This window comes from Haliotis asinina, chromosome 5, assembly GCF_037392515.1.
Source record: "Haliotis asinina isolate JCU_RB_2024 chromosome 5, JCU_Hal_asi_v2, whole genome shotgun sequence".
Classification (NCBI taxonomy): domain Eukaryota; kingdom Metazoa; phylum Mollusca; class Gastropoda; order Lepetellida; family Haliotidae; genus Haliotis; species Haliotis asinina.
The window spans coordinates 37,030,638-37,045,917 of record NC_090284.1 but is presented as its reverse complement, the minus strand read 5'-3'; the positions used below and the strand labels follow the sequence as shown (position 1 = coordinate 37,045,917).

The 15,280-nt window shown below is 42.8% G+C and overlaps 1 protein-coding gene across 1 annotated transcript in view; it reads right to left on the bottom strand.

Moving 5' to 3' along the window:
* Positions 1-2,026: 2,026 nt before the first annotated feature.
* The window catches only part of LOC137283845 (broad substrate specificity ATP-binding cassette transporter ABCG2-like), a 96,812-nt gene continuing 83,558 nt past the window's right edge, over positions 2,027-15,280 (bottom strand). Inside the window, exons 13-18 of the mRNA XM_067815526.1 lie at positions 7,859-7,948; positions 7,521-7,645; positions 6,852-7,006; positions 6,667-6,756; positions 5,245-5,306; positions 2,027-2,390 (exon numbers count right to left, since the gene is read on the bottom strand). Of these exons, the coding sequence (XP_067671627.1) occupies positions 2,240-2,390; positions 5,245-5,306; positions 6,667-6,756; positions 6,852-7,006; positions 7,521-7,645; positions 7,859-7,948 (673 nt within the window). The 3' untranslated portion in view covers positions 2,027-2,239. The remainder of the gene's footprint in view (positions 2,391-5,244; positions 5,307-6,666; positions 6,757-6,851; positions 7,007-7,520; positions 7,646-7,858; positions 7,949-15,280) is intronic.

The following is a 15,280-nucleotide window of genomic DNA, read 5'->3' as shown; positions in this document are numbered from 1 at the left end:
CAACCGAGCCTGACCACCCAATCCCGTTGGTCGCCTCTTACGACAAACTGAGTCGTCCTTTACAGCAAGCATGAGTTGCTGAAGGCCTATTCTACCCTGGACCTTCACGGGTCCCATGCACAAGAATTATTAAATGGTGTTTGTTCTTGCAACAAGCATGGACTATCGAAGACCAAGATATTCACGTGATACTATTGTGGAAGTTTTGTGAATATATCTTGCATCTACCATTATGATGCTGAGTGATGCTGAGTGAGTGAGTGAATGAGTGAGTGAGTGAGTGAGTGAGTGAGAGTGTTCTTTCACGTCACTTTTATCACAATTCCTGCAACATCACGGTGGCGGGTACCTGACTTCAAAGGAGCAAATCTAACAAGTTAGCCTTTGGTCACAGTTCGCTGTAACAGGATATATTATACGTATGCTTCAATAGGAACCATAACGGGCAGTCAACTGAAGTATTTTGTAAATGCTCGAGAATGAATTCTGTATGATAATACAGGAAAGGATGTCTAACAGGCTGTTATCGAATTATTGAGTATGTACCAATGCACCCAAAATGGCTCCGGTGGTATGGAAAGCTATCCACAGGCAAGAGTTCATCCGGCAGACCAAAGAAAGGCTACAAAGACACGCTGAAGGGTACTCTCAAGAAGAAGTGGTTTATTCTCATGACTCACATGTAGTGACATAGTGCACATACAGATAATCAACAATGTGATCAGTATTAAATAAGAAAAATGGGAAAATGGAAATATAAGTTGTTCACTGGTCACGAAGGGAGTATGGGTTGATGTACCCTCGATGTTTATGTACCCTGAGCGCCAACAACTTATAATATATCCCTTTTCTGAAATTTTTAACAAAATGATCTTCATACAAATGACAATCAAGTTCAGATTGGGAAATATTAAACGTCGACTACTTAACCCAGACATTTACATAACTTGATGAATCAACTGTTTAAAATTGTTAAATTGCTTCCCGATGAACGAAGTTAAAGGAACAGGGGAATCTAAATATACTTGTTGAATGCACGTGACTGTCACATGGAATATTTTCGGAGTTACATTCCTTGCTTTCATTCACTCTTTTGGGTGCAGGTACGTCCGCCCATGGTCCACGAGGACCTGTGAACAACCTATTTATCTCACCGAAGACCTCAATGTTAATTCTGAACTGTTTGAAGCATGGAGTGAATCAAACGAATCGAACCTTGCATCTTGCTGTTTTTCCCCCGCACGTAAATGTCTTATTACTGAAATGCCACATAATCGATAACCCTGCATCATGCGTGATTCAGTTTTATTTGAGATAAAGAAGTACCCCGAAGTATGGAATGTATTGCCATTGGAACCTGGGTACATATATGAACTGAGATCTCATGCTAAACAAACACAAATGTGAAACTGTAGTCTCAGCTTTTATCCAGTGGGTTTGTTCAAAACTCCATCTCCACCAAGCAGAAAATGGGTACCCAGTGGGATAAGTCATGTAAATAAAGGAATGTGCTATTGCAGAAGCTTTTTTCACTATTTTACATCAGTATTCATTCAATGCCTAAGATATACCATATACATGAGCATAATGCTTCCGGTCATAAGTGTTACTGAAGGTGTTTCACTCCTGACAACCAGGTCATGACATAAGCTGGTAAGTTTCACTCAAGGGAGCTAAACGTAAACAAAAATACATTCTGTAAAAGTGAATACAAATATCTCTAATTTTATTTCTGTATGCAGTTCAAAGAGGATTTGCTGAGAAAGGTGCATACAAGGGTTGACACTCCAATGTCAGGTATAACCAAATATCACATTACGCTTCCTAACAAACAATCTCAACTATTCATTCCACAAAGATGGAAGATACACCAACCAGACTGACTATACAAAATTAACCAAATAATGTTGGAACAAACTGCTGAATAAACAAAGAAGCAAAAGACAAGAAAACTATATTCATGTGTTATATACTATACAGTTCCACTGATGAACCATTATTGTTGACAGCAGCATATCTGTCCCTGAGGAAAGTAAGATGAGGAGTTATGTCTGTCAGGTTATACGTGTCTTAAACAACATGCTTAGTCTTGTATGTTGCTGTATACTAAACCACTTAACCCCACATCAACACATGAAAATATATAAAAACTATACAGTCCTCTGATTAGGTCCACCCGTACATTTTAAGTGGAGCTTCTGTTTGTATTGCCACAAAGTTGCTCATTCTGGAAGCCGTATTATTTGAGCTTCTTGAGTCGACGCAGCTGTATATAGGACAGAATTAGAAAGACAAAGGCGATAGCTGCCAGTGCCACCTGGGGTACCCACAAGTCCCATGTTGTCTCGTAGGTGATACCTTGCTGACTGAGATACTCGTCCCCTGTTGTACTGTGTGAAGAGACACATCCATTGACATACATGTGATAAACATACACATTACCAGGTGAACAGGATATCCATGTTCAGCAGTTTAAAGAATTGAAAATTTCAACAATAAATTGTATATTTAGACTCATCCTATCTCATGGTATGCACTTCTCTCTCCTACTTCGCTCATGTCATGGAAACCTGCTGTATGCTAGGTTGAATAAAATCTTATGCCTCTCTCTTACCCCATCTCTCCACCACTCCCATTCCAGGACATGTCAGACATCCCTGTAAAGCGTGTGAAGTGTGTCATATAATAATCTATGATGAGGGGAAAGTCAGGTGGGAATCCACTGCATGAGATAGGATAAGCATTATAAATATACAGTTTCCAAATTTTCCCCAAATTTCCAAGTTATTAAACTTCTCCCATCTCAAAGTATGCATTTCTCCCACAGTTTGACGGTGGGCTGCTGAGTACTTTGTGTCAAACGTACTACAACATCATCTGCCTGAAGAAAGCAGTACCTCCTGATATGCATACTCCAGTACATGTGATGAGTTGCTTCTCAATGATAAACCCCTTGACTTACATGGCACAAAAACTCTTGGGAGAGGGCAGTCCTGAATCAATGTTGCTTCAACTATTGTTCAAGGCAAAAGGCTGTTGTTTGGCAAGTAAGTCCTGCCACCCTGCAGTTTCTCACAGACCTTAATCTGATCAGCCCCTGCTTCAAAACCATTCTCCACACACATGATGGAATGTGGTGAAACTTGCTTAACATTCAGGACCATTGAATCACTCCGAGATGAGAAAGGGCAATGTTGGGCGTGAAAGCATGGAGTCTTGAAGATCTGAGGATGCAGCTTCCACTCTGTTGTTGATGGCTGAGCTGACTGGGACAGCGAGTCTGCAATGACATTCTGCACCCCTGGGATATGCCTGAATGCTTCTGCGGGACAAGGAAAACTGGAGAGTAAAATACAATGACTGTTGGGAGACGGGCTGAGCAATTCCACCATAAGGTTTGAATTGTTGCTCTCAGAACGGCTGACTGGGTTACGGGATATCTTCTTTGAACCAAGTGGAGCGTCAACGGAGGGGAACCTACTAGAAAAAAATGAAATCTTCTGAAAAGTGTCAACAGAAGGAATAGGTCATCCAGAACCCTCCATTTGTATGTATAAATGTCAAGTATTTTGCTGACTGCAGAAGTTCCTAGACGTGTACATGTGTTGATGTGAGTGAGTCACTGCTTGGAAGATCCTGCCACATGTGTCTGGTTGGACCGGATAGTGCTACGGGATCAGGTAAGTGTACAGATGCTTTTGGCACCTGAGATGGCTCAGGTAGGAGGGGTGACCTCGAAAATGATGATGACGAAAGTAGGTGCGGATTGTTGAGGAAGTAGAGCACTAGGTGTTGTTGTTGCAGAGGTATTCCATCTGTAGTTGTTGGAACTTCAGAAGTTCCACTGACATCCGTAGCTGAGCATCTTGCTTGACCTTGAAGCAGTCTTCTCAGAAGGACAGATTAAGGGGTACCCAATCCCTGAATGCTCTCAGATATGAGAAAAAATGGGCCACCTGATCCCAAACCAGCTGGAATTGTTCTCGCATCATGGCCATGCCTCCCCTCCCGATGTAGGCTTGTGATGTGAAGTCGTATGAGTGACCACCATAGCAACTGCCTTTGAGGCTGTGAGGATCATGTTGAACAGAGTCAATATTTTGCAGACTTCAGAATCCAGATGGGAGAATTCCTGATCCTCCACCATGAAAAGAGTGTAGGTACGCCGTTTAGTCCCCAACAACATGATATCATCATCATTGGGATGTAATCAGCGTAGAAGGTTGAACTGGGAAGTGGCCAACCATCCCTAACTTTCTGTAAAGTGTTAAAAGCATCATCCAATGATGCAGCCAAGGTGGGAAAGTGATCGTCAAATAATCATCGGGTTGTATGTCAAAGGAGGATAGCAGTTCTACTGGTGACCTGCTCCTTGGTAGTTTCAAATTATCAGCTATCCACATAAGAAGTTGTGATGTCTCACAGCATCTACACTGCCACTTGGAGCTCAGACTGCCATTCTGGATGATTGAGAGGTTATCATGAGAGCCACTGGACATGACTGGAAAGTGAAGTATGAAGCACAACCACTCAAGTGGGAGAATCCGCAGAATCAACATCATAGATTTTCACTTGTGTCCAAAAAATCCTCCTCTGCTGAGGGTGAAGAACGCCAAGCTGATATAAATGAAACATCTAGTTCACATTGTTTCGATGATAAGGGACCCTCGGATGGTCTCTGATGATCCCTGTCTGCCACTCGCCTGCTACCAACTCTGCGATAGGTAGTAAATGCATCATCATCTAAGTTAGCACAGCATGGGTTGCTGAAGGCTTATTCTATTCAGGGGTCTCTAGGAATGGGAACGTTGGAGAGCGATTGGGTGGGTGAGTCCAGAAGATTTCATTCAAATTAGCCTACAGCAAGTTTTCATGCAATGGTTTAAGTAGGAGAGTGAAGTACATAGTGTGAGATAGGATAGGATAAAAAATCTGGTTTTGATGGTAGACTGCCTTTTTCTACTATGATATGACTGTTCCCAGGGTAGGTGTTATATCACACTGGTCACACACTAGTCAGTTGGTGGGATTTGAAATTTACATACATTGCTGGAATATCGCTATCACAAGAAATATATTTTCATTACAAATAACTTCACAAAGTGAGGTGGATGTGACAAATGCCAAGTGCTTGTGACAAATCAAGCCTCAGTTACTTACATTTTAAGCTGGGAGACAGTTTGGGTACACTTACTTGTTCTACACAATCTAATGTTTTATAGATTCATAAAGTAATATACTCACCAAGTACCATTTGGCCCCATGTCACAGAAAACCTCACCAGAGAGCTCATTGATGCTTTGAGCCTGGAACAGCACACACAAAGTGATCATTGGACAAGGACTCAAGTGCACACAATGTGATCATTTAAAAAGGACTAAGGACACACAAAATTTCATCATTCAACAGGGACTCAAGTACACACAAAAAGATCATTCCACTGGACTCAAAATATGATCATTCAACAGGGACTCAAGTACACAAAATGTGACCATTTGACAGGGACTCAAGTTCATTAAAGGTGTTCTTTCGACAGGGACTCCAAATACACAAAATATGATCATTCAACAGGGACTTAAGGACTCAAAATGTGATAATCTGACAAGGACTCAAGTACACAAAATGTGATCATTCAAAAGGGACTCAAGGACTCAAAATGTGACCATTTGACAGGGACTCAAGTTCATTAAAGGTGTTCTTTCGACAGGGACTCCAAATACACAAAATGTGATCATTCCACAGGACTCAAGGACTCAAAATGTGATCATCTGACAAGGACTCAAGTACACAAAATGTCATCATTCAATAGGCACTTGATCACATACAAAGTGATCATTCAACAGGACTCACGTACACAAAATGCCATCATTCGACATGGGCTCAAGTACACACAAGGTGATGATCAACTAAACATTCATCATTGTGCACTCATATGAGACAAACAACTAAACATAATTCATCATTGAAACAAGCACTCACATAAGACATTCAACTAAAGATAATTTAGCGGTGAGACAAACACTCACATTAGACAATAAATCAAACATCATTTAGCAGGGAGACAAACACTCACATCAGAATAAAAAATGAAACATCATTCATCCGGGAGAGAAGCACTCACATGATACAAGAAACTAAACACCATTCTACTGTCTCACCAAGGATGCGATGAACATCATGGTTAGGTTGAAACACACAGACAGGACTGAGTGTATGCAACAGCTTCACTTCAGGAGTGATGAACATCATGGTTAGGTTGAAACACACAGACAGGACTGAGTGTATGCAACAGTTTCACTTAAGGAGTGATGAACATCAATGTCAAGATGACCTGTATTCATGAGGTCCATGTATGCATTCAGATCAACACTATGGCTGGACTAGCTTGATTATGTGTGGTCCCTCTATACACGGGTATCCGCTGTGATCATGGGATCATCAGCGAGAATTGGAGGGAAACTGGCATGGACATCAAGTCATGTTCATTGTTTAAGGAAGGCCCTTAGGCAAGTGCCACACAAACACAACAACCATTGTGACAACAGTTGCCAGAGGTCTCTCGGCTCTACTGTGAAGACTTGCCCTCTAGGTGACAAAACCTGGACAACATTAAACCTAGTGTTACTATCACTGCCTCTGAATACCACATATATTTATCATACTTACATCAAGACTGTATCTGAAGATACTGAACCACTTCAGCCACACCAACCAATCAGCAATGGAGCTCAGGTTCACCAACAGTCCACTGAACAACTGAAACATATCACAGGCAGTTTATTTTTCCAAATCCTCATTGAAAAACTGTAATGAAGAGTATCACCTTCCTGGCTTTTACTATGGATGCTCACCATCATAAATACATAGCACAGAGCGATGAGGAGGTTGGCAATGGCGAAGATGCGGACACTGGCACTGATGGCAAATGCTAATCCTGAGGCTGCCAGTGATGTTAAAAATAGGTCCAGCAAAAAGTAGAAGAAGTAGCTAGCGGCATTTCTTAGACCTGCAATGTAGAAAGCAGACTTGTCATAACATCTGACAGTGACAAAGTAGGGAGAGGACCTGTTGTAACCTCTGTATCATAGATGTTCTGACAGTGACAAAGTAGGGAGAGGGCCTGTCGTAACACCTGTATCATAGATGTTCTGACAGTGACAAAGTAGGGAGAGGGCCTGTCGTAACACCTGTGTGGTGGGTGTCTAGGTAGTGACAAGGTACGGAGACTCTTATGAGCAAGGTGTGTACAGCTATAAGTGGCATCAACTTCATCGTCATGCACTGCACATGCCCAAGCCTAGATCTGCTCTCCCTTTCAGAAGTCAAATAGGTTTGCTCACTGCCACGTACCTGCATTACCTTCTTCTTGAAAACTTGTTCTTTGTGGCACTCCAACTTATCCTTGTTTGCCAGTAAGTAATATCACAGACCCAATGCAGCTCATTGTCAATAAGGGTTATTTCAAACATTAGAATGAACACAGCACAAACACACCAAGGATCTGGTTGAGATGCACCCACCTATCATCCAGTAGACAATGGCGGTGAAAAAAGTTACTGGAACCAGCCTCATGGGAATGACATCACAGAAGACTTTAGCCAGGAAGTAGGCCGACACACGATAGAAGCCACTCACGTTCTCGTGCCTGTAATGGCAGAGTCATACTGTCAAACTTTGGGTCACTCGTTGAAAGGGAATTTAACTGTAATTGGGGTTCTATTCTTTGTGTTTGAAACCAAAATAAATATGAAAATATATACAGAACAGTCATCAGAACTATACTCCACAAATGACTTCACAGCCAGTAGAATTATAATGACTTTAAGCATCAAGGAAGCAAAATATCTTTTAAGCTTACATGAAAATAGCTCTCTCTTTGATGAAGAGCTCCACTGCGGACAAGTTGCCAAACACCTGGTTCATGATGATGAAGAAAAACGCCCCCACTCTGGAAGCAAACCAAACTCAACCGGTACAGACTAGCTTATTATTTACAAATGGAATAAGTATCCAAGACTGAAATGGATATTTACACATTCTGACATCTTTTTAGCAAAGTTGTAAATAAAATGACAGTTCTTACTCCGTGTACTTTGATAAATGTGAACAATAATTACACAATAATGAAACAGTCAACATATCTATATGGCAGGTCCAGTGTGAACACGATGAAGGATACTTTAATTAATGAAGTACAAAGTCATAATCATGTGGGTATAACACTTCACAGAGAATGTTAATGGAAAATACAAATCAATAAACAAATTCTCTAGAAAGTAAGTCCAAGAATATACTGCTTACGGAGAGCTACAAGTACAGACTGACCAGAAATGTTCCATTTTTGACTACAACTGTTATTACTCCAGAATTTGCATTTGGATGCCCCTGTATTCCATTACTCTAGAATTTGCATTTGGATGCCCTGAAAACTATTTGTGGGCAATTCGACAGCATATATGCCTTTATCTTACTGACACATAAATGCCACTGTCTGATTGGCTGAACACTCATCTATTACTTTCAAAGTATCCCGTGTACAAGCGAGGTGTATTGCAATATACCCTGCTGCCAATTGCAACTCATTCAGTACTTCATGTTTTTTTTTACCTCGAGTAACATCAAATGATGCATGATGCATGATGCACGATGCACGATGCACAGAAATTATATATGTTTTGCGAATGGAAATTGATGGAAGGGAGATAACTCTAAATCTGTTTTCCTTGTGTCGTCTGCAAAATCAAGCAATGACTCTTTCCAATAAGTAAGTATTGAATAAAAATAAAATGTTCAAATGTAGTTTAAGTGAATAATAAGAAGGGGAATTACATTGCGGCAACTTTACTAAGACAATACCTATGGGAAATAACAGCAAGATGCAAGATTTGAATGGTTTGATTCACACAGGTTGGCTGAAGTATACGATCCGATAGCCATGCTTCAAACAGTTCAAAATTAACAATAAGGTGTCCAGTAAGATAAATACATTGTTCACTGGTCCCTCGGAGACCATGGGTTGAGATATCCTCAATGTTTGAGGGTGCATCAACCCATGCCCCCCGAGAGACCAGTCAACAATTCATAACACCATCTCTCAGTCCATACAGAGAGACAGTACATACAAAGGAGGGATCTGATGGCAGATGAAACGACATAGACAACTCTCCTAATTCACCATCTCTCAGTCCATACAGAGAGACAATACACACAAAGGGAGGGATCTAATGGCAGATGAAACAACATAGGCAAGTCTCCTGACTCACCATCTCTCAGTCCATACAGAGAGACAGTACATACAAAGGAGGGATCTGATGGCAGATGAAACGACATAGGCAAGTCTCCTAATTCACCATCTCTCAGTCCATACAGAGAGACAATACACACAAAGGAGGGATCTAACAGCAGATGAAACGACATTGGCAAGTCTCCTGACTCACCATCTCTCAGTCCATACAGAGAGACAGTACATACAAAGGAGGGATCTAATGGCAGATGAAACGACATAGGCAAGTCTCCTGACTCACCATCTCTCAGTCCATACAGAGAGACAATACACACAAAGGAGGGATCTAACAGCAGATGAAACAACATTGGCAAGTCTCCTGACTCACCATCTCTCAGTCCATACAGAGAGACAATACACACAAAGGAGGGATCTAATGGCAGATGAAACGACATAGGCAAGTCTCCTGACTCACCATCTCTCAGTCCATACAGAGAGACAGTACATACAAAGGAGGGATCTAATGGCAGATGAAACGACATAGGCAAGTCTCCTGACTCACCATCTCTCAGTCCATACAGAGAGACAATACATACAAAGGAGGGATCTAATGGTAGATGAAACGACATAGGCAAGTCTCCTGACTCTCCACCTCTCAGTCCATACAGAGAGACAGTACATACAAAGGAGGGATCTAATGGCAGATGAAACGACATAGGCAAGTCTCCTGACTCACCATCTCTCAGTCCATACAGAGAGACAATACACACAAAGGAGGGATCTAATGGCAGATGAAACGACATAGGCAAGTCTCCTGACTTACCGTCTCTCAGTCCATACAGAGAGACAATACACACAAAGGAGGGATCTAATGGCAGATGAAACGACAGAGGCAAGTCTCCTCACTCACCACCTCTCAGTCCATACAGAGAGACAGTACATACAAAGGAGGGATCTAATGGCAGATGAAACGACATAGGCAAGTCTCCTAACTCACCATCTCTCAGTCCATACAGAGAGACAATACACACAAAGGAGGGATCCAATGGCAGATGAAACGACATAGGCAAGTCTCCTGACTCACCATCTCTCAGTCCATACAGAGAGACAATACACACAAAGGAGGGATCTAATGGCAGATGAAACGACATTGGCAAGTCTCCTGACTCACCATCTCTCAGTCCATACAGAGAGACAGTACATACAAAGGAGGGATCTAATGGCAGATGAAACGACATAGGCAAGTCTCCTGACTCACCATCTCTCAGTCCATACAGAGAGACAATACACACAAAGGAGGGATCTAACAGCAGATGAAACAACATTGGCAAGTCTCCTGACTCACCATCTCTCAGTCCATACAGAGAGACAATACACACAAAGGAGGGATCTAATGGCAGATGAAACGACATAGGCAAGTCTCCTGACTCACCATCTCTCAGTCCATACAGAGAGACAGTACATACAAAGGAGGGATCTGATGGCAGATGAAACGACATAGACAAGTCTCCTAATTCACCATCTCTCAGTCCATACAGAGAGACAATACACACAAAGGGAGGGATCTAATGGCAGATGAAACAACATAGGCAAGTCTCCTGACTCACCATCTCTCAGTCCATACAGAGAGACAGTACATACAAAGGAGGGATCTGATGGCAGATGAAACGACATAGGCAAGTCTCCTAATTCACCATCTCTCAGTCCATACAGAGAGACAATACACACAAAGGAGGGATCTAATGGCAGATGAAACGACATTGGCAAGTCTCCTGACTCACCATCTCTCAGTCCATACAGAGAGACAGTACATACAAAGGAGGGATCTAATGGCAGATGAAACGACATAGGCAAGTCTCCTGACTCACCATCTCTCAGTCCATACAGAGAGACAATACACACAAAGGAGGGATCTAACAGCAGATGAAACAACATTGGCAAGTCTCCTGACTCACCATCTCTCAGTCCATACAGAGAGACAATACACACAAAGGAGGGATCTAATGGCAGATGAAACGACATAGGCATGTCTCCTGACTCACCATCTCTCAGTCCATACAGAGAGACAGTACATACAAAGGAGGGATCTAATGGCAGATGAAACGACATAGGCAAGTCTCCTGACTCACCATCTCTCAGTCCATACAGAGAGACAATACATACAAAGGAGGGATCTAATGGTAGATGAAACGACATAGGCAAGTCTCCTGACTCTCCACCTCTCAGTCCATACAGAGAGACAGTACATACAAAGGAGGGATCTAATGGCAGATGAAACGACATAGGCAAGTCTCCTGACTCACCATCTCTCAGTGCATACAGAGAGACAATACACACAAAGGAGGGATCTAATGGCAGATGAAACGACATAGGCAAGTCTCCTGACTTACCGTCTCTCAGTCCATACAGAGAGACAATACACACAAAGGAGGGATCTAATGGCAGATGAAACGACAGAGGCAAGTCTCCTGACTCACCACCTCTCAGTCCATACAGAGAGACAGTACATACAAAGGAGGGATCTAATGGTAGATGAAACGACATAGGCAAGTCTCCTAAATCACCATCTCTCAGTCCATACAGAGAGACAATACACACAAAGGAGGGATCCAATGGCAGATGAAACGACATAGGCAAGTCTCCTGACTCACCATCTCTCAGTCCATACAGAGAGACAATACACACAAAGGAGGGATCTAATGGCAGATGAAACGACATTGGCAAGTCTCCTGACTCACCATCTCTCAGTCCATACAGAGAGACAGTACATACAAAGGAGGGATCTAATGGCAGATGAAACGACATAGGCAAGTCTCCTGACTCACCATCTCTCAGTCCATACAGAGAGACAATACACACAAAGGAGGGATCTAACAGCAGATGAAACAACATTGGCAAGTCTCCTGACTCACCATCTCTCAGTCCATACAGAGAGACAATACACACAAAGGAGGGATCTAATGGCAGATGAAACGACATAGGCAAGTCTCCTGACTCACCATCTCTCAGTCCATACAGAGAGACAGTACATACAAAGGAGGGATCTAATGGCAGATGAAACGACATAGGCAAGTCTCCTGACTCACCATCTCTCAGTCCATACAGAGAGACAATACATACAAAGGAGGGATCTAATGGTAGATGAAACGACATAGGCAAGTCTCCTGACTCTCCACCTCTCAGTCCATACAGAGAGACAGTACATACAAAGGAGGGATCTAATGGCAGATGAAACGACATAGGCAAGTCTCCTGACTCACCATCTCTCAGTCCATACAGAGAGACAATACACACAAAGGAGGGATCTAATGGCAGATGAAACGACAGAGGCAAGTCTCCTGACTTACCGTCTCTCAGTCCATACAGAGAGACAATACACACAAAGGAGGGATCTAATGGCAGATGAAACGACAGAGGCAAGTCTCCTGACTCACCACCTCTCAGTCCATACAGAGAGACAGTACATACAAAGGAGGGATCTAATGGCAGATGAAACGACATAGGCAAGTCTCCTAACTCACCATCTCTCAGTCCATACAGAGAGACAATACACACAAAGGAGGGATCCAATGGCAGATGAAACGACATAGGCAAGTCTCCTGACTCACCATCTCTCAGTCCATACAGAGAGACAGTACATACAAAGGAGGGATCTAATGGCAGGTGAAACGACATTGGCAAGTCTCCTAACTCACCATCTCTCAGTCCATACAGAGAGACAATACACACAAAGGAGGGATCTAATGGCAGATGAAACGACATAGGCAAGTCTCCTGACTCACCATCTCTCAGTCCATACAGAGAGACAGTACATACAAAGGAGGGATCTAATGGCAGATGAAACGACATAGGCAAGTCTCCTGACTCACCATCTCTCAGTCCATACAGAGAGACAATACACACAAAGTAGGGATCTAACAGCAGATGAAACAACATTGGCAAGTCTCCTGACTCACCATCTCTCAGTCCATACAGAGAGACAATACACACAAAGGAGGGATCTAATGGCAGATGAAACGACATAGGCAAGTCTCCTGACTCACCATCTCTCAGTCAATACAGAGAGACAATACACACAAAGGAGGGATGTAATGGCAGATGAAACGACATAGGCAAGTCTCCTGACTCACCATCTCTCAGTCCATACAGAGAGACAATACACACAAAGGAGGGATCTAATGGCAGATGAAACGACATAGGCAAGTCTCCTGACTCACCATCTCTCAGTCCATACAGAGAGACAGTACATACAAAGGAGGGATCTAATGGCAGATGAAACGACATAGGCAAGTCTCCTGACTCACCATCTCTCAGTCAATACAGAGAGACAATACACACAAAGGAGGGATCTAACGGCAGATGAAACAACATAGGCAAGTCTCCTGACTCACCATCTCTCAGTCCATACAGAGAGACAATACATACAAAGGAGGGATCTAATGGTAGATGAAACGACATAGGCAAGTCTCCTGACTCACCATCTCTCAGTCCATACAGAGAGACAATACACACAAAGGAGGGATCTAATGGCAGATGAAACAACATAGGCAAGTCTCCTGACTCACCATCTCTCAGTCCATACAGAGAGACAATACACATAAGGGAGGGATCTAATGGCAGATGAAACAACATAGGCAAGTCTCCTGACTCACCATCTCTCAGTCCATACAGAGAGACAATACACACAAAGGAGGGATCTAATGGCAGATGGAGCGACATAAGCAAGTCTCCTGACTCACCATCTCTCAGTCCATACAGAGAGACAATACACATAAGGGAGGGATCTAATGGCAGATGAAACAACATAGGGAAGTCTCCTGACTCACCATCTCTCAGTCCATACAGAGAGACAGTACATACAAAGGAGGGATCTAATGGCAGATGAAACGACATAGGCAAGTCTCCTGACTCACCATCTCTCAGTCCATACAGAGAGACAGTACATACAAAGGAGGGATCTAATGGCAGATGAAACGACATAGGCAAGTCTCCTGACTCACCATCTCTCAGTCCATACAGAGAGACAATACACACAAAGGAGGGATCTAACGGCAGATGAAACAACATTGGCAAGTCTCCTGACTCACCATCTCTCAGTCCATACAGAGAGACAGTACATACAAAGGAGGGATCTAATGGTAGATGAAACGACATAGGCAAGTCTCCTGACTCACCATCTCTCAGTCCATACAGAGAGACAATACACAAAAGGGAGGGATCTAATGGCAGATGAAACAACATAGGCAAGTCTCCTGACTCACCATCTCTCAGTCCATACAGAGAGACAATATACACAAAGGAGGGATCTAATGGCAGATGAAACGACATAGGCAAGTCTCCTGACTCACCATCTCTCAGTCCATACAGAGAGACAATACACATAAGGGAGGGATCTAATGGCAGATGAAACAACATAGGCAAGTCTCCTGACTCACCATCTCTCAGTCCATACAGAGAGACAGTACATACAAAGGAGGGATCTAATGGCAGATGAAACGACATAGGCAAGTCTCCTGACTCACCATCTCTCAGTCAACACAGAGAGACAATACACACAAAGGAGGGATCTAATGGCAGATGAAACAACATAGGCAACTCTCCTGACTCACCATCTCTCAGTCCATACAGAGAGACAATACACATAAGGGAGGGATCTAATGGCAGATGAAACAACATAAGCAAGTCTCCTGACTCACCATCTCTCAGTCCATACAGAGAGACAATACACACAAAGGAGGGATCTAATGGCAGATGAAACGACATAGGCAAGTCTCCTGACTCACCATCTCTCAGTCCATACAGAGAGACAATACACATAAGGGAGGGATCTAATGGCAAATGAAACAACATAGGCAAGTCTCCTGACTCACCATCTCTCAGTCCATACAGAGAGACAGTACATACAAAGGAGGGATCTAATGGCAGATGAAACGACATAGGCAAGTCTCCTGACTCACCATCTCTCAGTCCATACAGAGAGACAATACACACAAAGGAGGGATCTAATGGCAGATGAAACAACATAGGCAAGTCTCCTGACTCACCATCTCTCAGTCC